The 26,884-nt window shown below is 38.2% G+C and overlaps 1 protein-coding gene across 4 annotated transcripts in view; it reads left to right on the forward strand.

Annotated features, from left to right (window-relative positions):
* Window positions 1-26,884, forward strand: part of UTRN (utrophin) — a 389,350-nt gene that overhangs the window by 48,296 nt on the left and 314,170 nt on the right. For all 4 annotated transcript variants that reach the window (XM_081943506.1, XM_081943504.1, XM_081943503.1 and 1 more), the window contains exons 3-11: window positions 286-347; window positions 8,114-8,206; window positions 8,872-8,949; window positions 11,661-11,753; window positions 13,949-14,121; window positions 15,621-15,736; window positions 16,748-16,902; window positions 22,159-22,362; window positions 24,750-24,931. In XM_081943506.1, coding sequence (XP_081799632.1) covers window positions 286-347; window positions 8,114-8,206; window positions 8,872-8,949; window positions 11,661-11,753; window positions 13,949-14,121; window positions 15,621-15,736; window positions 16,748-16,902; window positions 22,159-22,362; window positions 24,750-24,931 — 1,156 coding nt within the window. The remainder of the gene's footprint in view (window positions 1-285; window positions 348-8,113; window positions 8,207-8,871; window positions 8,950-11,660; window positions 11,754-13,948; window positions 14,122-15,620; window positions 15,737-16,747; window positions 16,903-22,158; window positions 22,363-24,749; window positions 24,932-26,884) is intronic.

A 26,884-nucleotide genomic window follows, 5' to 3' on the forward strand; every position in this document is an offset into this window, starting at 1 on the left:
GAGGACTCTTAAGAAAAATTTTGGTCAGGTGAAGGTACAGAAAATCTGTTCTCTTTATAAACACCAGTTTACTTTCTGATAGAGACATCTATTATCCTTGAATTTTGAGAGTCATGTAGCTTGGAAATCACATTCTAATTTGAAATGTTACCTCATGTCTCCATGTTCATAATGAACCTCTGTTTTTTTCTTGATAACTTTTCTTGGAAGAAAATTTTTGGCTGGTATACCATTGCATAAAACTGAGAACCGAGATATTTAAATTTCTTAACTCTTATTTTCTAGATGAGCACAAAGATGTACAAAAGAAAACCTTTACCAAGTGGATAAACACTCGCTTTTCGAAGGTAAGGATGGCTCAGAGGGGCTATTTTTTAATCTCTTTTCTTCCAGATGTATTGAACTTCCACGCAAGAGCATCAAGTCGAAAAAGGCTAGCTTAAGTTATATTCAGTAAAACATAGCATCTTCAGTTATGTGTTGGATTATAATATGTTCCAATTCTAGATCCCCAACAATATTTGTTTCGCTCTCTCCCTCTTTCTCCATTAGAAGTCCTTTGTATTAGCTGCAACCTAATTGTGCTAATCACCCTTTAAAACAGCCATTTTCTTTGCTGCTAAGTTCCTTCTTCCCCTCCTCAGCTCCAGTTTGCAGGATTTGGTTAATGCATAACTTTTTGAAATACCTTTTGTTATAAAGGGCCCAGTAATAGACTGTGTACATTATATGTTTCTTGAAAGCTGACTGTGTTGGCAGAACCTTCTCCGGAGATTCTGACCTTTCTGGAAACAAATGTTTGATTCATTGTCTTTTAAAAGCCGCATGTAGAAATTCTACAGTCCTTTTCAGAGCAGTATGGCATTGTCAGCAGTGTTGTTGGGATTTCAGCCAATTTCAGAATTGCAACTCCAAAGTAAATCTTTTGCTTTTTCCAGCAATGAACAAAGTTATTTCATATCCAGTGGTGTGGGTATGGGTGCTCAGTATGATGACCTTTTGCCCAATGGAAGATCTCAGTTAAATGTAACATTCGGTAACTTGTATAGGATGTTCCAGTGTAGATTTGGCTGCATCTATATGCATTGACCTTATAGTGTACCTCTACTATGGGGGTGTCAAACTCGATTTCATTGAGGACTGCATTAGGGTTTTGTTTGATCTCGGGGGGCCGGGGTGGGAAAGGCCAGGAGTGGGCATGGCCATGGTGGACGTGACATGGGACTCCTGTCGGGGGAACCTGTGACATCCCTGAGACCCTCCCTCACCCTCATTATAATCACCTCCCTCCCTCCCTCCCTCCCTCCCTTCCTTCCTCTTTTTCCTTATTTTTCCTTCCTTGCTTTCTTCCTATCATTCTTTCTTTTTCTTTTTCTTTTTCCCTTTCCCTTTCTACTTTCCTCTCCCTTCATCCATGCTCAAATGTAAAAGGGGAAACATTTCTCCTTTTGTTTTGTTTTTAGTTTGCTTTGCTAGCCCTCTGCCAGCAAAAATGGAGCTGGGGAGGTGCTGCGTGTACTCCCATGCCCAATATTTGACTGAGATGGCCTCCTGCAGCCCTTTGCCAGTGAAAACGGAGCTCAATAGGTGACGTTTTTGCTGGCAGAGGCACCACAGGTCGGTCCTTTGCTATTTCCAGGCTGACCCTGTGGGTCAGATCTAAGCCTTAAGTTTTACATCCCTGCTGTACTGAGTACAGATAGATTTAGGCAGACTACAGATATACTCATTTTACAACCTTTTGTTTAGTGAACGAAGTTACGAAACCATATTGAAAAAAGCAACTTCTGACCATTTTTCAGGCTTACAACCTTTGTAAGCATTCCTGTGGTCACATGATCAAAATTTAGGCCCTTGAAAACTGTCATGTATTTATGACAGCTGCACTATCCCACGGTCATGTGATCATCATTGTAACCTCCCCAACTGTTTTCCGACAAGGAAAATAAGTGGGGTGAGCCAGATTTGCTTAGCAACTGTGTGATTTGCCTAACAACCCTGGCAAAAAAAGGTTGTAAAAGGAGACACAGTTCGCTTAACAACTGCCTTGCTTAGAAATAGAAATTTGGGCTCAATTGCAGGCATCAATTAGAGACTGAATGTAGCTGTAAGTTGGATAGCATAAAACTAAGGTTGGTTGTTTGCAGTTCCTATCTTTATCTATACATGTTAGATATTAGTAGCGTTGATGGCCCTGTGTCTCAAAGTAGCCTGTGCCCTATGGTGTTCTGACCTAGGCTTCCCCAAAAAGCACAAGGCAGAGTCCTGGTCCTGACAAAACCCCTCTTATTAAATGAATGTGAATTCCTCTCATTCACATTCAGCAAGGCCTGGCAAACCGTCTTTCAAAGGAATAGTTATGACTACAGACCTTATCTATCTTGGAAAGCTGCCATGGAAATATTTTCCAAATGAGGTGCTCTGCACACTGGGCACAGAGTCTCTGATATTCACAGATAGATCTTCACACTCCTGAAACGAATCTAATGACCGAATGAACAATTTGTTTCCTGCAAAAGTCCACTCTCCTTTCGCTCCTCTTTTATTTCCTATGGGAGGGGCCTGTCACTGCATTAAATGTTTGCTAGCTGAACTGAATAGTTACTGATGAATTACTGCGCAGGTCATAGGTCTTATCAGCAATGATGTACTGCGCCTGCTCATCACACATTCCAGAGACTTCTTTCCTTTTGATCTTTGTCCGTCTGCCAGGAAGCTGGGAGACAAACTGCTTCAGCCAAAATGTAACAATTAGATAGATTTGTTTATTTCCTTATTTCTTATTTTTGTATTAAAGTTTGTTTTTAATTAGAACTTGTTATTGGACTTCATTTTCGCTTCTTGAAGAATATGCTGTTTGGAAAAGCCGTCGACTCCTAGACCTCATTTAGTTCAGGGTGAAATTTTTCCCCTGACAGGGCCAATCACCTTCCACCTGTGACTTTACTCCCAAGTCTACCCTCATTTCTGAGTTGTTCTTTTCTTCTGGCAGCTCTGTGCATGCGCATACTGGAAACAGGCTCTAGCTGTTCCTCTGCCTCACTGCTGTCTAGCTCCATAGGCACCTGATCACTGCCAGATGGCCTTGGCCCCATCTCTGCCTCCAATGCAGAGCTCTCATCTGAGCCTTCCCCAGCCTCCAGGACTGGCACATGTTCCTCCCCCACCTTCTCACTGTGCCACAACATACTGCTTACTGTAAAACATCTCTGATCTCTGATATGGTTTTTGCTTAGCAAAGGAAATTCTGGGCCCAATTGTGGTTGTAAGTCAAGGACTATCTGTAGTATTAGCAATATCAATAAATATTTCCCCACCTTGTGCACATGTAGTGAACTGCACACATTGAGCAGTTTATTGGATGACAGAGTAAATAGCAGCTCCTCTCTTTTAGTTCCTGTAACCATTGTAGTTACTCAACAAATAATTTGGAAAATTTATTTGGGTCTCCTCTGAATATATCACTATGCTCTTCCTTAAAGCACAGATGTATTTGTTCAAGCTTCCAGGTAGTTCTGAAGAAGAAGAAAAAAGATTCCAATGCAACATCTTTTTTTAGGCATAGGCAGGAGAGAAAAACTCTTTAAATACACAGTGAGCAATATTAACTTACCTAATTAAGTTGTTTAAATGTAATTAAGTAGGAATGAAATGACATTCAGTTTCTATGCTGGTCTTAACTTGGATTAAACTCAAATTATAAATCACAATTCAACAATAAATAGTGTGTAAATGGATTTGCCATAAAGGTAACTGCAGCGCCCAAGCTGCTCTGGAGATATTCAGCCTTCAACCCCTCTTCTTGTTTGTTTCACCAGCTAGAAAAATTAGTTTGATTCTGCTCATAATTTGCAAAAGGACTTGAAGTCATACTTTTACATCCTGTTTTGTAGCCAATCTTTAACTGGTGTTCTGGTATTAAAATCTAATTATAAATGATTTTTCAGAAAGGGAAAGATATCCAGAAGTAGCTCATGTGGATGAGCGTATGGGTTTGCTCTTTAATGGGATGTCTTTGTGTGAGCTATTTAGAAGTGAGGTTTCTCTATAAAATTTCAAAATTATGACAGATAAAATGAAGAAATACAGGACATGCTTCCATACACTTCAAAGGGGATACACATAATCTTGATTGGACTAGACACTGTGCTAACGTGATTCTGAGAGCTTTGATTTCACTTTGATAGTCTTTACAAATTAGGTTGCTTTCAATTGTGGTTTAAACTTTAAACAGTATTTTGGAAGACAAGCCTGTTATTCCTTACTTAGCATCATGAGGGTAAATAAAGTTGTTGCTGTTCATTTCTGTTTTAGAAATAATCTATTATATATGAGTTTTTCCTGTATTGTCATTAAAATGGATAAATAAACTAACTGAACTATTTTTTGTTTTGTTTTTGGTCACAAGTATATCAAAGAGCAAATATCCATCTACCCCAAAACCTCAACAACATTTAATTTGTTGCTTTCTTGAATAAGTGGAATGCAAACTTGAATTCAAGCAGAAAAATAAACAGATAGAAAGCCACAATAAAATGTTTCTCATTTAAGATCGTGCACTAAATTTAGATGCTGGCAAAATGCACTGTATTTTATTTACTGAAACTGTTCTTCTCTTGCGTAGTGACCTTTCTGCTTTGTGCATCGTTTCCCACATCAAATTCTCATGCTTTGGGTACATCAAATGGAAAATCTTGACATAGATATCAAAGTACCATATTTAGATTACAGAACATGAATTGGAAATTAGTTTTCTATCTATGTACTAGAAATCTTTCCTTCCCTGAATAATAAATAGCCTGTAGTAATAATCTTCATGTTTTGTTCCTATGAATTGACAAGGACGAAAGTTTAATAAGAAGTTGCTAAGAAGTTAATGTAATGAAGAGCTAAAGTAACTTCATGCTTCCCCCCTTTTAATATGCTTTAGTAAGGTACTCTTTGAGTACCGTATTTTTCGAAATATAAGATGCACCTTTCCCCCCCCAAAAGAGGATGAATATCTGGGTGTGTTTTATACACTGAATAAACATTTTTGGCCTCCTGAAACCCCACCCCCTTCCCAAAAATGGATGTGCAGAGGGTTTCGAAATTGGGGAGGGCAAAAACGAGCGACAAATGGGCCGTTTTTGCCCCTCCAGCCCCCAGAACCACTCTACAAGCCTCCCAAAGCCTATGCATGCCCTGTTTGTTTTTTTGCAAAAATGGGCCCATTTTCATGAAAAATATTTTGCTTGTTTTTGCCCCCCCCCAGCCCCCAGGAGCACTTTGCATGCCTCTCAAACTCTCTGCATGCCCTGTTTTTCACAAAAAACAAGGCGTGCAGAGGTTTTGGGGGGCCTGCAGAGTGCAAAAACCTTTTTTTTAAAAATTACCCCTTCAACATCTTGGTGCGTTTTATACTCTGGTGCATCTTATAGTCCGAAAAATATGGTACCTACAGTCTTTCTAGTCTTCCATATCCATTTTTGCTGCCATTAGGGAACAGGACTAATTGTATTGATGGATATGATGGTTGTTTCCAGTTCGTGAACATAGTTTAGGATCAAAAACTTAGAGGTTCCTAGTACTACTTAATAGCCAAGTTCCTATTGGTTCATGACTGCTATCTTCAAACAATTTCCCTAAGCACTTTTATACAGTTCCATCTCTCAACTCATGTGGCTTGCCTTGGCTAGGCCCAGGTAGGTCTGATACTGAAAGTTCTGCCTGAATTGACATATATTCAATAAAGAAAAGAGATTTAAATTATTTATCACTGATGCTACCCATCAGTGGAACTTAAAAAAAAAACCTCATCAGAATATAGTTTAAATATCCTTCCAGAACTTAGTCATATTTCTGCATTAAGATATTTTGTAAACTGATTAACTAAACTTCAGCTATTGAGGGCCTGTGAATTCAAACTGAATTTGCCTTGTGTTAAATTTGTTGTTGGGTGAGTTAGAAGGAATCAATACAGAGAAAGGAAAACAAACTGGTGATAGATTGGAAACACTCAAGCTTAAGCTAAACAAAGGGTGGAGCAAGCAAAAGAGCTGAAGTTATTTGATTTTCCCCCCCAAAAGAAGAATGCATCCTTTGTGAGCTTTATCAACATAAAGTAGGCTTTTTCAAGCTTGAATTGTGATCTTATTGAAGAAGGACGTGCAGCCGAGAACATAGTTCTTCTTATTGCATAATGTAGCACTTAATCTTTCCAGATATAGCTTGTTTAAGCTACAGAGGATGACAGTCTGAGATGGGAATGAGGGTTGGGGGGTGGAAACATTTGTTCATCTTTTATACCTTATCATTTCATCTCAAACTGGAAACTTTATTTTTATGAACAGTCCTAGAGTATGACATTTTCATATCTGGAAATGATGCTGCCCAAATTATTCTCTTTTCTCCCTTACAGTTATTCCATGGCTAGGTTGTAAAGGAGATGCTTTGAAATTATTAATTGCAACTTGATTTACAACTGCAATTGAGCCCAAAATTTATGTTGCTAAAAGAGACAGTTGTTAAGTCAATCACTGCAGTTGTTAAGTTGGTAACATGGTTGTTAAGTGAATCTGGCTTCCAAATCAACTTGGCTTGTCAGAAGGTTGCCAGAGGGGATCCCATGATCCTGGGACTGTAGCCATCATAAATATGAGTCAGTTGCCTAGTATCTGAATTTTGATCATGTAACCATGGGGATGCAGTGATAGTTGTAAGTTGAATAATGATCATAGCCACTCTTTTTCAGTGCCTTTGTAACTTCTAACAGTCATTAAATGAACTGTTGTCAGTTGAGGACTACCTATATCTACTGCTTCCATAGTAGCATTTCACTTCTGCACAGGAGGCTGGATTTAGAATAGAATAACAGAGTTGGAAGGGACCTGGGAGGTCTTCTAGTCTTAGTGCTTAAGCAGGAAACCCTATACCAGTGATGGCTAACCTTTTTTGGGTCATGTGCCAAAAGCAGGAGGGCATGCACGGGCGTGCCCACATCCATAATGCTATGCATGTAACACTCCCCGCATGCATGCGCGCATGACCCCTGCCCCCTCTGCTTTTGGCCCGCGATAGACCCATTTAAACCCTTCCCAGGTCCAGAGGCTTTCTTGGAGTCTGGGGAGGGCAAAAACAGCCTCCTCTGCACCCCCACCCCTGGAGGCTTCAGGAGGTTTCCTTGAAGGCGCCATAGGGCAAAAAACGGCTCTACCGACAAACTGGAAGTCACTTCTGGATTGCCCGTAGGGCAGTTTTTCACCCTCCAGAGGCTTCAGGGAATCCTCCTGAAAGCTCCAGAGTGCTAAAGACAGCCCAACACGCAAACCAGAAGTCCATTCCTGAACGTCCGGTTTGCACGTTAGGTGGTTTTTTGCCCTCGGGAGGCTTCAGGGAAGCCTCCGGAGGGCAAAAAACAGCCAAAAAAGAAGGCCAAAGTCAGCTGGCCAGCGCGCTGGAGCTGACAGGGCAACGCCTTGTGTGCCCTAACCAATGGCTCCATGTGCCACCTGTGGCATGCGTACCATAGGTTCACCATCACGGCCCCATACCATTTCAATGGTTGTCCAATTTCTTTTTAAAAACTTCCAGTGTTGGAGCATTTACAACTTCTGGAGGCAAGTTGTTGCACTGATTAATTGTTCTAACTGTCAGGAAATTTCTCCTTAGTTCTAAGTTGTTTCTCTCCATGATTAGTTTCCACCCATTTCCTTGTTTAAAAAGTAGTTTTTCATCATATAGTAGCACTCTACCTATTATAAGTAGTCTGATGGTATAATGGTGGTGGCTGGTGGATGGATGTTATTTTAGACAGACAGCTGAAAGATTCTGCAACTCTCCTGGTCTCCATGTATTTAAAATAAATTCCCTAAAATATTTCCTTGCAAGAGAAATCTCCGATTTTCTATCTCATTCCTGGGGTACAAAATTTCTTCTGGTGCTATTCTTTTCCATCTAAGAGAATAGGAATATGTGAAAAAAACAGAGCACAGCCCTGGTATAAAGATCATGCTAATCTGGAATGCTATAAAACATGTAGATAATAGTATTTCAAGATGACATCTGGTTACAGTTTATGTTGTATTTTGGACTCAGAAGTTATTTTCTAAAAATTATTTATCTTATTTTACAGTTTGGAAAACAGCCAATAAAGGACATATTCACAGATCTTCGAGATGGGAGGAAACTCTTAGATCTTTTAGAAGGGCTAACAGGGAATCCACTGGTAAGTGGCAATTACCATTATCTTCACCATCTTGAAAAGATAATTTAAAATTCTATGCCTTTGCTTATTTACAATATCAGAACCAGTATTGGCTGGCTTGGGAATTTTGGGAGTTGAAGTCCACACATTTAAAAAGTTGTCAAGGTTGAATAACACTGGTCTATATTGCCCAGTGACAATTAGTTTAGCTAATTTAGTATCCTCAGCAGGAAGCAAAATATTTTAAGCCTAAGGTTTTAAACCTATTTCTCCCACTGTTGGAAATAGAACTCTAGTTAATTTAGTTAATTAACAAGAGCATTGATATGCATGGTTTGTAAATTATGTTTCTACACCAGCTTTCAATTTTTAAACAAAATTGTAAAATGTGCTTTTCTAAACTCATGCTTGAAGAGAGAAAAAGAATGCATACAACTAAAGTTTGCTACGGTGCATTTTGTACAGTATTGTTCTTAAAATGTTTTGACATATGTTGCCAAAATAATGCATACTGCAGGGTATTGCAGTCCTGTTACTTGGATAAAAGAAAGAGAATATGCATTCAGTTCAATTAGAGCAAATGTTCCAAAATCTGCATCGTTGCTTTAATTGGGCTTTTCCTGAAAAGTTAATTGTAGTGTTTATTATTATTATTTGCATATTGTTTTCTTTTTTCTTTTTGCAAGCTAAAAGAACGTGGAACGACTAGAGTCCATGCTTTGAATAATGTCAACAAAGTACTTCAGGTTTTACATCAGAACAATGTAAGTTTTTAAATCCTTTAGTTTCTTTGAAACTTGAGGGGAAAAGATAAATTGTAAAATTATTTTTTTGAAAACTCTGTCTTTCAGTAGGGGTATATGGATTAAGAATTTGTACAACTTAACATGCCTCCTTTCAATTTTCCTAGTTGCTTGTACTTTGCAGATAACCAAGTGTGCTATATGGAATGAAATGAACTTGTATTTCTTGTTCTTGGAGATCCTAAGGGGCTGTAGATGTAAATAAATATGAATATTTATTTTGTGCGGCTGAGCCAAATTGTAATTTTGTTTGTATAGACTTCAGACTGTTCTCAGGTGCATTAGACTCATAAGAGATGTTGTTGATTCATTGGCTTGTAAGAAGTAATTATCCAATTGAATATTGTCTACCCTTAGACTTGAATACTAGCTTGACTCCATTTACTGAATTAAACACAATTACAGCACATGTCTTTCCTGATGCCTGCATTCTTCTTTTACTCTGTACATTCTCCAGAATCTGGCCCTGGAATTAAAAGCTCCTTCGGAATGATCTATGATATACCCTTGTGTAGGGGAGAAAGAGTTGGAGCTGGCAGGTTCAGCTTCTGGAAATTGCCTTTTCCTTGTAACATGACAAATTATTTCTTTTCCCCAAAAGTTATTTTTGTAAACTTTTTCACGAAAGTTTTGTAAGGTAAATTCAGGCTCCCGTATAATTGTCCTATAGGAAAAGAGCTCAGCTTTGGAAATGAGCTGGTAACATCAAGAAGCTAAAAGTGGTCAAGTTACATTAGAAGATTTATGGTATTGACTCAGTAATAGAATTTTTTAAATGGGAAAATGTAAAAACTTTGTTTTCTTATTACTGATAAGTATGTTGTGGCAACTTTGGAAATATTTGCAATGCAAAGGTTGCATTGATAGCATGAGAACTTTTATTTTGCAAAAAATGAAAGATAAGGATTTATGTATGAAAATTTATATGGACACCCAATTCACTCTCTATAACTCTGGCTGGATTAGAGCAGTGGTTCTCAACCTTCCCAATGCCGTGACCCTTTAATACAGTTCTTCATGCTGTGGTGACCCCCAACCATAAAATTGGTGTCTCGGTTCCTAAGACCGTAGAAAATATGTGTTTTCCGATGGTTTTAGGCGACCCCTGTGAAAGGGTCATTCGACCCCCAAAGGGGTCCCGACCCACAGGATGAGAACCACTGGCTTAGAGGGTACAAAAGCAATATCCCCACCTCAACTTTCCTAGCGACAACAATCAGAAAAGCTGCTGATGGGCTCCATATCACTCTGGAATTTCCAAGCCCTGTTGGCAGAACTATGTCTTCAGAGCTTGTGAAAAAGTGAGGGCCAATCTTATTTCCTCAGGGATGATGTTCCCACAAGTAGGAAGACATCACAGAGAAGGCCTTTCTTCTTGATCCCACTAGATCAGGGTTTTCAAACTCGATTTCATTGAGGGATGCATTAGGTTGTCTTTGACCTTGAGGGTATGGGGGACGTAGCCAGGGTGGGTGTGACCAGCTTGACATCACTCGTCTTGGGGGCATATGTGGCAGCCCAAGTGTTCTGCCAGCAAAAACGGGCTCCCAAACTCCGTTTTTGGCTGCAATGGCATCCAGCAACCCTCTTCCAGCAAAAACAGAGCTTGCAATGGCTGTGCGCAGCCCTCCTGAGCTCTTTGTTGCTGGCAGAGGCATCACGGTCTGGTCCTTCACTATTTCCAGGGTGACTCCATGGGCCAGATCTAAACATCCTGCAGGCCGGATCCACCCTGAGGGCCTTGAGTTTGACATCGCTGCGCTAGATGGTCCTCCTTAAGAGGGGGGACTCTTAGCCTTCCCTGCCTCCTTATTCTTGTAGGTCAGGTATATATGACTGGGATAAGATGGTCCTTCAAATACTCTGACCCCAAGCCATGTAGGGCTTTGAAGGTGACAACCAGCATCTTGAATTTGACCTGGAAACAGCCAGTCCAGGAGAGGTGACACATGTGCACATCTAGGTTTGCACAAAATCATGGGGGCCACCACGTTTTGAGCCAACTGAAGCACGGTAGTCGCATGTAGAAGCTCATTACAATAGCCAAGATGGGAGGTGACTACAGCACAGCATAACTCTGAGTACGGATTGTTCCAGGAAAGGTTGTAACTTATTCACAACTTGCAAAAAACCCTCCTGATCACAACTGCCACCTGCTTATATTTTATTCATTAATTATGCCTTTATAGTACACGCTCATCGTCCTGCTGGTGTCATATTTTTTAAAGAAAATAAATTCCTGTGAATTGATCATCATATTCAGGGATGAAATTCAGCAGGTTCTGACAGGTTCTGGAGAACCGGTAACGGAAATTTTGAGTAGTTTGGAGAACTGGCAAATACCACCTCTGGCTGGCCCCAGAGTGGGGTGGGAATGGAGATTTTGCAGTATCCTTCCCCTGCCACTCCCACCACTGATCATATTGTCAGTATATTAAAACCAGCACATTATATAGTACTCCATTTAATCTAAATTAAATTATTCACGTACAATTAAATCATTAAGTTACATAGCTGATTCAGGGAATGTGAGACACTTATGGTGAGAGTTATAGTAGAGTAACAGCTGGGAGGAGGCCACTGGTTCTCTATTCCCCACTTTCTACTAGTTCCTTTAAAGTTTGCCTGCTTTTGATTAAGAATACATTTTTATTGTTTGATAATATTTCCAGGTGGATCTGGTGAACATAGGAGGGACAGACATTGTTGATGGAAATCACAAATTGACACTTGGATTGTTATGGAGCATAATTTTGCACTGGCAGGTGAGCAAATTTGATGCCTTTTCTCAGCCCATGTGTGTGAATCATTATTTTGCAGTAGGATGCATTGATGGGTGTTGGTGGAGTATTAGCTAGAGATGCTATAGAACATTCATGGCAGATGACCAACCAGCCTTCAATTTCTGGGTATTCTAAGCCAGTGTTTCTCAACCTTGGCCACTTTAAGATGTATGGACTTCCCCAGCCACCTGGAGAATTTTGGGAGTTGAAGTCCACACATCTTAAAGTGGCCAAGGTTCAGAAACACTGCTCTAAGAAACAACTTGCAATGTAGTGTGAAACTTCTTATAGAGTTTTCAGCTCCATCCCTTACATACTTGTGTGCTACATTGCAAATCCTGTGCTATAGAGGCAGAATTCACATTGCAACATGATGCACATTTTGTTATTTGCTTCCTTTGTTCGCTGGTCCTTAAGAATGCCATGCATAAAGATTTTTGTATCCGGTGCTAATCTACAGGTTTGTGTTTAAAATGACTATGGGCTTTGAAATTTCTGGGCTTCCTCTTCCATCTTCTTTGTGTGCTATGTTCAGAACAATGATTTCCAGTCTATGGTCTGTAACTACAGTTGGTCCATATGGACATTACAGGTAGCTAGTGAGGGATAATGAGATCATGTAATAATAATAATGTAACTTATGTAATGTAATATTTATAAAATAGAAAATATTTTTTTTTTAAAAATGAGTTAATTATAAGAATGTGCAAGCTAGATTTTGAATTAATAATTTGAATAAACCAGAATGTCCTCAATTTAGACAACATAGGAATTGGTTGTTTGCCCCTTTGTTTAAATGAAATGAGAAACAACTGCTTTAGATTTCTTTACCCCATCTGGAAGGGATCAGGGAAGATAGATTTTTATGTAAGTCTGAAATTAGGGCTGGAAATATCATTGGAACCAGATTTTATATGTATGATAAAAATGAGAGCCATTTAAAGTGATTAATATAGTTTACCACTGAGTCCATTAGATAACCTCTATCTAAAATTTAGGTATATTGGACAGAAGAGAAAGTTTGATTTGTTAAATCCTATGCTGCATTTCTAATTTTGGTTTGTAACTCAATACATTATTAACTGTGAAAGAAGGAATTTGAACTATTTGTCATACCTTATCAGTTCAAGATTGGTTTATACCAGTGGGTTAGCATATGTTTTGAATTTGAAACATGCTGCTTTCAGTTCAGTAAAGTGATCTTATTGAAAACATTTTTATGTTGTTTTAGAAGTATACTGTGCTCAAAATATTTATGGCATGGATGGAACATCTCTGAACACTTGTAATGAGGTCAGAACAACTTGTTGTGAACTCAGAATGGGATGCTTCAAGCTTGATTTGTTTGTTTATGAAACAATTTGTCCGCCTCCAAATTCTTCTGCTTTTTCAGCCGATGGCATCCTAAACACTTCTAATGAAATATTTTAAAAAAATCATCTATATTTTAATTATAAGAAACCATCAGATTCCTTGTAGAAATATCCAAGAAAGCTATTCAGTGGGACTCCAAGGCTAAATAATTTGTTAATGGGAGACATTGATGTGCAAGCTTGGGAACCAGAGTAGGATTTTAGGGCAGGTACTACAGTTTTCTTAATGTACAAATCTCATTAAGGAATACAGAGAACGTAGATTAAAGTGTAAAACAGAAGAATTAATATATGGTGTAATTAGATAGAAATAATGGTTTGAGTCTTCATTTGCTGTGGAGTGGCATAATTCAATATCTATTTCTAATATTTTAACACTTTGCAGTGTTGTTTGAATGGTAAGATTGAGAAAATGTTTTTGTAGGGATGTGGTGGCTCAGTGGCTAAGACGCTGAACTTGTCAATCAGAAAGGTTGGCAGTTCAGTGGTTCGAATCCCTATCGCCATGTAATGGAGTGAGTTCCCGTTACGTGTCCCAGCTTCTGCCAACCTAGCAGTTCGAGAGCATGTAAAAAATGCAAGTAGAAAAATAGGGATCACTTTGGTGGGAAGATAACAGCGCACTGTGCACCTTCAGTATTTAGTACTGCACCTTCAGTATTTAGTCATGCCTGCCACATGACCATGGAGACGTCTTCGGACAGCGCTGGCTCCCCTAGAGTTGGGAACGACTAGCACACATGTGTAGGGGAACCCTTACCTTTACATAATTCTTTTTTATTGATCTTGGACCCTTCTTTTTAGGTTAAAGATGTGATGAAAGATATAATGTCAGAATTACAGCAAACCAATAGTGAAAAGATCCTGTTGAGCTGGGTGCGGCAGTCCACAAAGTCATATAATGAAGTTAATGTTTTGAATTTCACCACCAGCTGGACAAATGGGCTTGCTTTCAATGCATTGATCCACAGGCATAGGTAGGTGGCTGCTTGCCAGCATCTGTAATATTGCCATACTGGAGGGGACAGGGCAGTTTGCTTCAAATTGGACAATTTTAACAAAACAGTTTCTAGGGATGATAGAAGGAAATTTATCAGTGTAGCATTTTGTTACAGAGCAGAAAAACCTGAGCTTAGTTTTCAATAAATAATCCTTGGAATTATTTTAAAGCCATTTGGCACAGGTTAGGTTGAGAGAAAACAGAGCATGTTTTAATGGAGTGGTTTCTAATTCTTGTGAGAAAGCAATAATTTTCTGTCATTCTTTTCAAGAACAAACATGGAAAACACAAAGTACAAATACCCGTCTTTCTAGTTTTACATGGAAAGATATAATAAACATTTTTTCTTTGAAAATCTGATAATGTAATGATGTGCTAATTGAAATCCTACACCATCTATTTGCATAAAGAAAATTATTCATTTTGAGGGTATATGGATTCATAGGCCTCATTCCTTGTAAATATAATCTGGACTAGGCATCATTGAAACCAGTTGAACAACTCTGAAATTATTCTTAGCGGTTGAAACGTGTTCTGTTTCATACATAGCATGCAGCGGACTCTGCTTTTCCATGAAGCAGAGAAAGTACATGGCTTCTAATAAGAACAGGAACAATACATATTACATACGATGTACATAACATAACGGATCCCTAGTGCCGTGTAATGGAGTGAGCTCCCATTACTTGTCCCAGCTTCTGCCAACCTAGCAGTTCGAAAGCATGTAAAAAAACTGCAGGTAGAAAAATAGAAACCACCTTTGGTGGAAAGGTAACAGCATTTTGTGTGCCTTTGGCGTTGAGTCATGCCTGCCACATGACCACAGAAATGTCTTCGGACAGTGCTGGCTCTTCGGCTTTGAAATGGAGATGAGCACCGCCCCCTAGAGTCGGGAACGACTTGCACATATGTGTGAGAGGAACCTTTTTCTTTACCTTTACGCAAACATGTGCTTCAACCCTATGTTTAGCTATTCAGCGTCATCATTTTAGTGTTTATGAAAACAACATAAGCACTATTGAATATCACAATGCCTTATATCAGGGGTGTCAAACTCGTGCCAATGGGCCGGATCCATCACGTGCTGGCCATCCCCACCCCTATTTTAGCAAAGGGGAAAAAAGTTGCGATATATTACGTGATGATGTGTTGTTGCGAGTTTGACACCCCTGCGTTATATTACTGGTTCCCCCAAATCTCTTAATTTCATGTTTTTTATATTAAGAGTGAAGAAAGGAAAACAAATAAATAATGCATCTAGGAAAATCCGCTTAGTTGGAAGGAGCCTTCTTATTGAAGTATGGGGGCCTACATTTCTAGGGAATAGTTATGTAATCTCCCATTGTTTCTCTTTCCACAAAATGTCAGCAATTGTTTAGAATTTGATATCTTCATAAGCTGTTTACTTGGGTTTATTGTTATATGTAATTCATATAAGTGTTTTGCTTTTTTAAAAAAAATCATTTATTTTTTTAGACCTGAACTCTTCAGCTGGGATAAAGTCACCAAAATGGCTCAACATGAAAGATTAGAACATGCCTTCAACGTAGCTAAAAATTACTTGGGAATAGAAAAATTGCTAGACCCCGAAGGTATAAATATGAGAATACTGTATAACTGCTATATAATTTCTTTCTGTTAGAGGTAGAGAATATTAAAGATGAAAGGGCAGTGTGGCTCTAGATAAGAAATTAGGGACCCCTTACCTGTGGCATTATGCAGTTTTGTAGCACAATTGGGTGATTTTAAGAACATCCACAAGATTATACAGCTAAATTTAGAAATGTGACTGATTCTTGCTCAGTTTTAATGATTTTTGAATGGTTAATTAGTTAAGGAACATCAGAACAAAATTAACTGCTAGTAACTGCAGGGACACGTAGTTCTCATATTGACTAGTCCTCTGCATTTATAAAATATAAATGAACAAAATAACATTCCCCCCCCATCCCCAAAATGAAGCAAAATAGTCACATTCATGTTTTTATCCCTTAATCCAGGGGTGTCCAAACTTGGGAACTTTAAGACTTGTGGACTTCAACTCCCAGAATTCCCCAGCCAGGCTGGCTGGGGAATTCTGGGAGTTGAAGTCCACAAGTCTTAAAGTTCCCAAGTTTGGACACCCCTGCCTTAATCTCTCTTAAAACACCAATCACTAGCGAAAAACAGATTGGAAATTATAGTGATATGCCACATTGCTAGTCAAATTATTTTGGCTTCCCCGTGATCAAAAAAGTTTCAAAATAAATGAAACTGGGCCCAGGTCCAAGGCATAAAATAGGTTTGTCTGCCCTTGTTATAGGTGTTTAAACATTAATAGATAGTTTGCATATTCTGCAGTTATTCATGTTGTGCTTTTTAAAAATTGATTTAAATCCATCTGCTAGCATAGTTATGATGGTAAAAACATGATAAGTGATGGTTCTCAGTTTAGTAGTTCAGGTTTTGTACTTTGCTGAATTGTTGTGTTTTGTGGGGGATAGCTATTTTGAGGCTATTGACTGGAAGATAATGAGTGTAGTTTTATGGTTCTGTCATAACTTTAGCCTGGAAACCTTGCATAGCCATCAAATAAGTATCCCATTTATATGCTCTGTTTTCAGATGTTGCTGTACAGCTTCCTGATAAGAAATCCATTATTATGTATTTGACATCTTTATTTGAGGTCCTTCCTCAGCAAGTTACTTTGGAAGATATTCGAGAAGTAGAGACTCTTCCAAGGAAATATAAAAAGGAATGTGAAGAAGAAGATACACAGGTGAAGCATATTGATGACTCTAATTTTTCTTTCACAGTACTATATTTAATTAGTTTTAAAAATACATGCCTCAAAGCAAAATTTTCCAGGACAGCTTAGCAGTATTTTACAATCATGACTGAACATTGAAAAATATAAAGAGTGGGTAAAATATACAGAAAACATTAAATGCAATAAATATGTGTGTATATGTAATCATATCTAAATTAATATTCCCTCACAACCATGGCAGATACAAGAAATATAGATTTCAATTCCCAGAATACCTAGGAATCTTGGGGTTGAAGTCCGCGCATCTTAAAGTTGCCAAGGTTGAGAAACCTATCCCATAGAATTACATCCTTACTGCTGTTGGACTTAGTAAGATTCTGAAATAGCAATAGGAACAGCACTTAAACTTATGTACTGCTTTACAGCCGTCTCTAAGCAGTTTACTGAGTCAGTCCTATTGCCCTCAAAATCTGAGTCCTCATTTTACCCACCTCGGAACAATGGAAGGCTGAGTCAACCTTGAGCCGGTCAGAATCGAACTGCCAACTGCTGGCAGACAGAAGTCAGCAGAAATAGCATGCAGTACTAAAGGAACACATTGTTTCCTTCTTGTCTTTGTTTATCATTAACTTACCATAATGTCATGTGCAGTTTTTGTCTTGTTACCTTTTCAGGTTGGTGTTTATCTTTCCTTTCTTCCAATGAGAATATATTTTCTCTTCTGCTTGATAACCCCTTCTCTTTTTGAAAATTGCTTACTCTCTCAGTTCTCCTTTCTACTGCTCATTTGTTCTGTCTAACCTCTAGTTCTCTTCTTTCTCTTGGTCACCTATGCATATTTATCTTTTCCCTTTTATTTTGACCCATTTTACTCCTTTATCTCTTGTTGAACAGAGCTTTGGATTCTAAGCCGCAAAAGTGCTCTGGAGCAGACAGGATGTACACAAAACATCTGTCGCCAGTTGCTCAAATCCATCTTTTCTCGAGACAGCGGAGCAACGAGAAGGGGGGTTGGGAGAGTTACTTTAAGGAGTTTGAGAGCATGGTGTCCCTTTGCGCTCCAAAGCACCGTTTTGTTTTGCATCTTAAATGCTGCATAGCCCTATTCACTTCGTTTTTCGTGTTAGTGCTCTCAAGCATATTCCATCCTTGTTTTTTCTGCTTCTTAGATCTTATAAACAGATTCTGATCTTCTTTTCAGAATTTTCGTTTTACAGAGTGTGCCTGAATTTTTTCCCCCTCAGCAATATTTTTGCAGTGGATCTACGAGTCTTCATTTTCTCTATATATTGTTTGGCCGTTTATTGTATAACACGTTTGATTAATAATTTCTCATTTTGTCAGTATTGTGGTGCTGCTACCTATGGTTTCCTCAGTGATATATCCTTAACTATCCCTTTACATATTTGCTAGCCGTCCAATATGCCATGCAAGATGACTTAGCTACAGTCTGTCCATAAACACCAGCGTTGCTGTTTATATTAATCCACTTCAGATCTTCCCCACCTTGGAGTCTTGTGGACATTTTGGTCTGCAGCTCTCCCAAAGTATACAAAGTATTTATCTCAATATGGGAACAAGATCATGCTAAGTGGCTCCACCCCAATGTTGCATGTTTTTACAATCCCTGCCAACTCAGTTTTTGTGTTATTTCTAGTTTGTGGATAGATAGCAGCAGCTAAAGTACATGGTGTGCAGTCAGTGTTGAGAGCAGAACAAACAATCATGTTTAGGAAGGTACTTGGTATAAAGCTTTTACGGGTTTAGTACTAAGCCTTCATCTTTTGTTTTCCAGAGATACCAAATCAATGACTTCCTTAATTTTTTCCTTCCCTCTTTTGTTAGTGTTTGTTATTTCCCTCTACCTCACCACATTGCTTCAAAATGTTTTTTTTAATTTCCCCTGCTCAGCTTTTTCAACTGCAATAAAGTTGTTGTTTACCTTTCTCCTCTCATATTTTTATAGTATATTTTTATTCCACCCTACAATTTTGATTTATTCAGCATTAATTCATCCTCTTATTTCCAGTCTTGATTATTGTGACTTTCTTTTAGTTGTCACAGTAATTGGGTCATCTTAATTCTCTCAGACCACTTTTCTGTATCTGAAATGTGGCCACTTGTAATCTTCTCTTTGTGGCAGTGATTTGTGCCATTCTTTTCACTAACTTCTTTTCTCCCTTTTTGAGAAAAAAAATGCATTTAACTTTCCATCACCATGATCTACATTTGAGAGTGTTGAAATTTTGCTAGCTGTTCCCTGTATATAATAGGCATGGGCCACCTGAGGACAGTCCAATAAGCCCTCAAATATGTTTTGCAATTTCCAAAATCCACTTTGCCATTGTATAGCTAAAATTAGATGACACCAAACTTTTTGTGAAGTGATTTTATGACTATTTCCTATTACAAATAGAGAAATAAAAGGTGTTGAAACTTTGGATTGGCTTAGTGCAGTGTTTCTCACTGTAATTTGTAAGATGTGTGGACTTCAATTTCTAGAAGTCCTCAGGCTGTAGTTGAAGACTTCACATCTTAAAAGTTTTTCAGACAGAGAAACACAGCTTAGTACATACTAAATGATCAACTGCTTGAACCTTCCCTCCTTTGTAAAAAGCTGGTAATAACGATTATTTACCTGTATATTGTAATGAAATGATCAGTTTATAATACATAATGAGAGTCAGATACACCCATATCTTTTTATTGCAAATAAGAAACTTTGAATGATAAAGATTCTTTCCTGGCATTTTGCTGTGGTATTTGCAGTGTACAGTACAGCCGTATATTTTCTTAAAAAATAAGTGCGTTGGAAAATTATATAACTGTACACACAGAAAGACAGTAACTTTTTTGATGTACACAAATGAATTATTTTTTTCTACTTCATTTTGAGAAGTTGCTAAGGTTAGAAATTAAGCCAGTTAGCTTGGTCATTTTTGCATTTGATGTTCCAATTCATTTTAAAAGGAACTAATCAGATTCTTGCCATTCCATGACTTAAACATATACTTTAAAAAATTTGAAAAGGCAATGGAGAATGAAATGCTCAAAGCTGTTTGACTTCATAATTATTAAGGAGTAAACGGAGGATGAAATGATTCATATTTATAGTGCAGTTAAAAGAGCTTTGGTGGTCTAAACAACTCCGTTATTTTTAAAGCATTAATTTTAAGATTGCAAATGGGCAAACAAGGCCTATTTAATCACAACATTATAATAATGCTGGGTATTTTGTAAATAACAAACACAAATTAATGATATTCTTGGAAGTATATTTATCATTTACTTGTTTTTCTAATATCCAACAAATTATAAACAAAGTTTCTATTGCCACCTGCTAACATCTTGTTTCTTGTTAGACTGGTTGAAAAACAATCAGTGTGTGTACTATTTAAAGTGTTTGAAATATCTGAAGGGATTTTTGCCAGGCACCTGTCAGAGATGCTAGCTGATAACAGCTTTGCAGTTACATACCATGCTTAGGCATCCGGAAACTTGACTTATGATAGACATTCATACTTGAAATAGATAGGATATTTTTTACAGATGAAGTCTCTTACATAGTGTAGTACTTATAAAACATATTGAGTATTTATCAATTTTCAATGTGAGCTACACAGAACATTGCTTTTATGAGTGACTCTTAAATAGTCTTTCTCACCAGCAGTTTTAGAACACTTTAGAGTTGCATTCGCTTTTAAATTTACACAGATTGGGTTTTATTTAAAATAAAGGATTTCTCCATGGATTTGTGAGGGCAGTTCCCACTTCTGTCTGCATGAGTATTTTAAAATAGTTTCTTAGACTGAAGTAGGAAATGATCTATCCAGATAAATATATGTTTCTATTACTTTTTTATATATTTATGTGTGACTTTTTCTAGTGGCTCCATGTGAATTATTTTGCTAATTATTGTTTTGCCAATTATTCTGTTTTTTTTAAATTAGAGCATTTGATAAATTGCTCCACTGGCTATTACTTTAGCAACAGTTGAGGTTCCCCTGGATTTTGCTAGTAATTTCACTATAAAACAGGTGCCAACATAAGTCACTTCCTCAATTGGAAATGGAGTATTGAATTTCTCTATTTGGCTCCAAATACAATACAATACAATACAATAGTAGAGTTGGAAGGGACCTTGGAGGTCCTCCAGTCCAACCCCCTGCCCAGGCAGGAAACCCTACACCGTTTCAGACAAATAGCCATCCAACATCCTCTTAAAGACTTCCAGTGTTGGGGCATTCACAAATGGCTTACTTTTACCTGAATATTGGTGTATAGTATCATATAATAATTTTAGGACTGACCCTGGCAAACTCACTTTACAATTGAAGGTTTATTTCTTGAATTAGTCCTTTTACAATGTAAGTGTGTAGTATATTTGCAATAATGTAAAAAAAAATATTAAAGGAATATGATTAGAACCCTGAAAATGTAAAGATTTCAAAACAACTTTGTTCTTTAGCAAAAATTACGAACTCTCATAAATAGACATTTTTTTGCGCTAAACTTAGAATACACACCTTCCTTTAGGGTGATGTACAGAATTAGGATGGAGATGTTTGAGGTCTGGAAATTCTAAAACATATGGACATGAATGCCTGAGTTAATTTCTTCTTTTTTTATTATATGGCAATGCATCTTGCAACTTTAGCAACTTTGGGCAACCAACAAGGATTAAAAACTTTAAAAAAATCCCACCTGGAAATAATAATAATAGATATGTATACTGTCAGCAAAGGACAACAACAATTATAATATGTTCCCAACATGCTTTTTTCAAGAGGAAACTGGACTTCCTTTGTTTTTCTTTGAAGATGCTTCTTGAAGTTCAGTTCTGAATTAAAGAAGATTCTTGGATGAGAAGGTGAAATGTCTTCAAGGAAAAACAAAGAAAATCCACTTGCCTCTAGAAAAAAAAACCTTTGGAATAACCATGACCTGGATGACTGAGAATCTCCATAGATGGTCATAACAATAACACCCATCTATTTGGTTTATAGTTAATTGTGCTAAACTTCTGAGATTCTCCCCTCCCCCAGCAAACAGGCTGTTTTATATGTGGTTACTGCTTGTATCATGGTCCCATAAGAGTATCCTTTTACTAAAACATACTCCCCCCCCCCCAAGAATCTATCATCAAACTGCTTTTATATTTATATACTATTACTGTTACAGTAAGTTGTTCCTATATGGAAGAACAACTGCGTTGGAAAATAATTTTGTGAAAAGAGGCCTTCAGTTTGGTTTTTGTACTTGCAGTGTGCAACATCTGAGGTTGATCGTGCAGTTCTAAAATTGGAAGGATCCAGCACCTTGACTGAAGTAGATATGGACTTGGACAGCTACCAGATAGCTCTGGAGGAAGTTCTCGCTTGGCTGCTCTCTTCAGAAGATGACTTCCTAGAGCAGGAAGTTATATCTGATGATGTTGAGGAAGTCAAGGAACAATTTACTACACATGAAGTAGGTGGCTGGGGATGATGGGGAACTATACAGGTGAAACTCAAAAAATTAGAATATCGTGCAAAAGTTCATTTATTTCAGTAATGCAACTTAAAAGGTGAAACTAATATATGAGATAAGACTCATTACATGCAAAGCAAGATAGTTCAAGCAGTGATTTGTCATAATTGTGAGGATTATGGCAGACAGCTCATGAAAACCCCAAATCCACCATCTCAGAAAATTAGAATATTACATGCAATCAATAAAACAAGGATTGTACATATAACAATATCGGACTCTGAAAAGTATAAGCATGCATATGTACTCAGTACTTGGTTTGGGCCCCTTTTGCAGCAATTACTGCCTCAATATGGCATGGCATGGAAGCTATCAGCCTGTGGCACTGCTGAGGTGTTATGGAAGACCAGGATGCTTCAATAGCGGCCTTCAGCTCTTCTGCATTGTTCGGTCTCATGTCTCTCATCTTTCTCTTGGCAATGCCCCAAAGATTCTCTATGGGGTTCAGGTCAGGCGAGTTTGCTTGCCAATCAAGCACAGTAATCCCACGGTCATTGAACCAAGTTTTGGTGCTTTTGGCAGTGTGGGCAGTTGGAAAATGAAGTCAGCATCCCCATAAAGCTTGTCTGCAGAAGGAAGCATGAAGTGCTCTAAAATCTCCTGGTAGACAGCTGTGTTGACCCTGGTCTTAATGAAGCACAGTGGTCCAAAGTCCTGTTGCTCAGTGGTCCAAAGTCCTCTTTTCTGATGAGAGCAACTTTTGCATCTCATTTGGAAACCAAGGACCCAGAGTATGGAGGAAGAATGAAGAGGCCAATCAAGCACAGTAATCCCAAGGTCATTTAACCAGTTTTTGGTGCTTTTGGCAAAAGTTGCTCAAAACCATGCTCCCTCCAGTCTGCGGGAAAACCTCTCTCCACAGAACCGCCCTCTGGTTCCCCAAAAGTTGGAGGCTGCTGGAATAGATGATAGAAACTGAGAGCCATGAAAACTTTAAAGATAATATAGTATCTTTAACATGCCCAAAGTCCTGCTTTTCATTCATGTAGGACAGGGGTGTCCAAACTTGGCAACTTTAAGACTTGTGGACTTCAACTCCCAGAATTCCCCAGCCAACAGAGCTGGCTGGGGAATTCTGGGAGTTGAAGTCCACAAGTCTTAAAGTTGCCAAGTTTGGACACCCCTGATGTAGGAGATGGAACTGACTGGAATCAGCTCTGTGTTACTGTTGTTGCTGTTATGAAAAAAGAGTTTTCCTTCAGAACTGTACCTTTACTCATGTTAAAATTCATGCAGTTTTAGTCAAATACTTTAAATTATAATATAACTGACTGTTATCTTGATTTGTATTTGTATATTTTGCTGTTGTAGTTTTAAGATAAAACATTTCAAAATAGGGTACTATTGTGTATACACCTGTGAATCTATTCACTGCCTTAATATTCACAAGAAACTGAGATGCTTACTTGTGTTCCAGTATTTTAATCAAAAAGCAGCGTTAAAGGACACATTCTCTTGAATGTATTTATTTAAAGCTGAGTGTTTATTTTTAACCTTAGTATGATATATACTACAGTTGTTACTATGAACTGACAATCTTTTTTTTAAGTCTTCCATTTATTTCTTTGGAAACTTCATCTCTCATTCATTAATTCTTAAAAATGGCTGGTCTCTGAAGAATGCTTACTATAAGAGGCTGGCTAATATAGTTTCCACTTGATGGTCTTTCTATTCCATGGATGATGAGTTAGATTCTAATTAAGTCCTCAGAAACCTAGACTTTTTCCTTCACCCATCTAGAAAATACTACAAAGAAACTTGGGGATCTTATGGATTAAATTTTCCTCTGTGTAGTTGCTCACCTTAAATTGCATCCAATCCTCTGCTCAGAGTTGACTGTAGTTTCCTAACAACAAAGAATTCAAGAAGGTACCTAGAGTTGCTTCATGTAATGAGACTACTTTTACCTTTTTACGTTTTAATATCAGCTGGACATAAGACATAAGTCAGGCCAGTACTGTACTTATTTGCTTTTTTGCATCATCTGATTGAGGAATGATTTATTTATTTATTTACTTATTTATTTACTCATCATGGTCTTAGTCTGAATCAGAATTGTCCTCACTTCCAAAATGAAAGGGAGCTAATTGAAATTAGAACCATCATGGAGCCAAATGGTTAAAGCTACTTCTTTCCATGCCATAATAGCAATCTGAATGAGATCATTCTCTGCCTGGAAGTAAGTTACTGTGTGCTATGGCTCTTTTGAGAATTGCTACTTATTGTATAATGTTGCAAATTATATTTATGCTTGCAAATATCTGGCAGTTAATGCAATAGTTGAGACAATATTTGCTTTAGGTCACGTTAGTCTGAACTTTTTATAGGCATTTATGATGGAGCTGACAGCACATCAGAGCAGCGTGGGTAGTGTGCTTCAGGCTGGTACTCAACTGATAGCCCAGGGCAATATTTCAGAAGAGGAAGAAAATGAAATCCAGGAACAAATGAAGTTGCTGAATTCTAGATGGGAGAGTCTCAGAGTGAGCAGTATGGATCGCCAAGCTTAGTAAGTGGCATGGTTTACACGTGGTTTATACACATGGTTTAGTTTCCAGTTGTGATGTAATATATTAAGCTCTTTTCTCAGTGTTTAAGGCTAAACATTTTTTTTCAAATGTTGATAATTTTGAAGTCATCCAAATCATCTTTGTAAAGGGGAAAATGAATAATGAGTTGGAATGGATATGTTTAAAAATGGGTTGTTTCAAATTCTCCCTCCCTCCCTCCCACCCACCCTCTCTCCCTCTCTCTCATCTCAATCTCCACATGCCCACATGTATACATGCATACGTACGTACGTACGTACGTACGTACATACATATATTGGTGTGGTCTTAAAAACTTTATTTTGGTTTCTAAATTGAATATCTTACAAACATTAAAAGTAGAACCAGATGCTCTTGAAAATAAACAAAGGTCTATCGTATCAGTCAGTCATCCCTGCCAATAGTCCTGTTGACTAAATATTGCAGTAAACCTGTAACATGAATTGGTTAAGCTGAAATTTGATGTCCAAGGCAAGTTGGCTAAAACATTATTTAGGAATAATTGTATGTTGATAGCATAGATCTGTAGTATACAACCCCACCCCCACCCCCCAAAAAAGATTGAGTTTCTGGTCCAGATTTTACTTTCCCCACAAATCAGCAAATATGTCTCAAGTTGCATGTCAGATAAGGATTTGAGGTAACAAAAAGCAGTACTGTGTAACACATAAGATGGTTTAAGCATATGAGCCAAGCCACATGATCATGCTATAGAGGAGAGAGCAAAACAAAAAGCATGTGAGCTAAACTAAGCCACAACATCATGACATGGGGGATGGAGGAGAGCATACAAAAAGCAAAGTTTTATAGATTATTATTAGATCATTTTGTCTGGAAGAGAATTCATTTCCATTTGTGATTGAAAATTTAAAACTATCCTGAGATTTTTGTTTGAAATGAACTTTTTTATTAAGATAGTTCCTAATAGCAGATGATAGATTACAATTCAACACTACTTAATGAAATCCTAATTTTAAGTAGTTATTTATAGAATTGGTTGATTAGTTGATAATTTCATTTATTTACCATAAAATATCTTTTGAAATTGGGCAAGCAAACATTATATTTGAAAAACAGGAGTTTCTTTTTCCTTCCCTGCAGCAGGGATCCCTCAACAACCTTGTAGAATAAGATTGGGACAGGTTGTGTTCTCCAGATAGAATTTGCTTTCACCCATAGATATATAATATGTTAATCCTATTTTTTGTTAATTACCATATATACTTGAGTATAAGCCGAATTTTTCAGGGCACTTTTTGGGCTGAAAAATACACTTCGGCTTATACTCCAGTGAACAAAAAAAAGGAGGGAAGCTTCTGCAAAGGCGAGTGACAACAAGTCTCCCAGCTTTAATTTGCCGAGCTGTGCGCACGCGCCTGTTTTCCACGACGTGGAGCAGCGGCGAGATTCTGGGCGGCGAGCGATGATTCCGGGGGCCATCAGTGGGGGGGGCAGGGTCCCCCCTCGCGTTCCTCATCTTCCCGGATGGCCCCTGGAATCATTGCTCGCCGCGCAGAATCTCGCCGCTGCTCCACGCCGTGGAAAACAGGCGCGTGCGCACAGCTCGGCAAATTAAAGCCTGGGACACTTGTTGTCACTCGCCTTTGCAGAAGCTTCCCTCCGAAGCGTTCCGAGGGAGGGCTGTAAACTTCCCTCCGAAGTCTTGGGATGTTCTGAGGAGCCCCCCAAGGCAAAACGCCGCTGCCAGGTAGTTAAAAGTACGTCTCTGATTCGTCTCTGTCAGTCTCTCTCTGATTCCCTCTCTCTCTCCTTCTCTCTGTTCCTCTGTCTGTCTGTCTCATTCACACACACACACACTGTGGTCACCTTGTTGAGTGTTCCAATCACATTTGAAACACTCAACAACTGGCCTGCAATGCAGGCCAGTTGTTGAGTGTTTCAAATGTGATTGG

This window comes from Natrix helvetica (genome assembly GCF_964273705.1).
Source record: "Natrix helvetica genome assembly, chromosome: 2".
Classification (NCBI taxonomy): Eukaryota; Metazoa; Chordata; class Lepidosauria; order Squamata; family Natricidae; genus Natrix; species Natrix helvetica.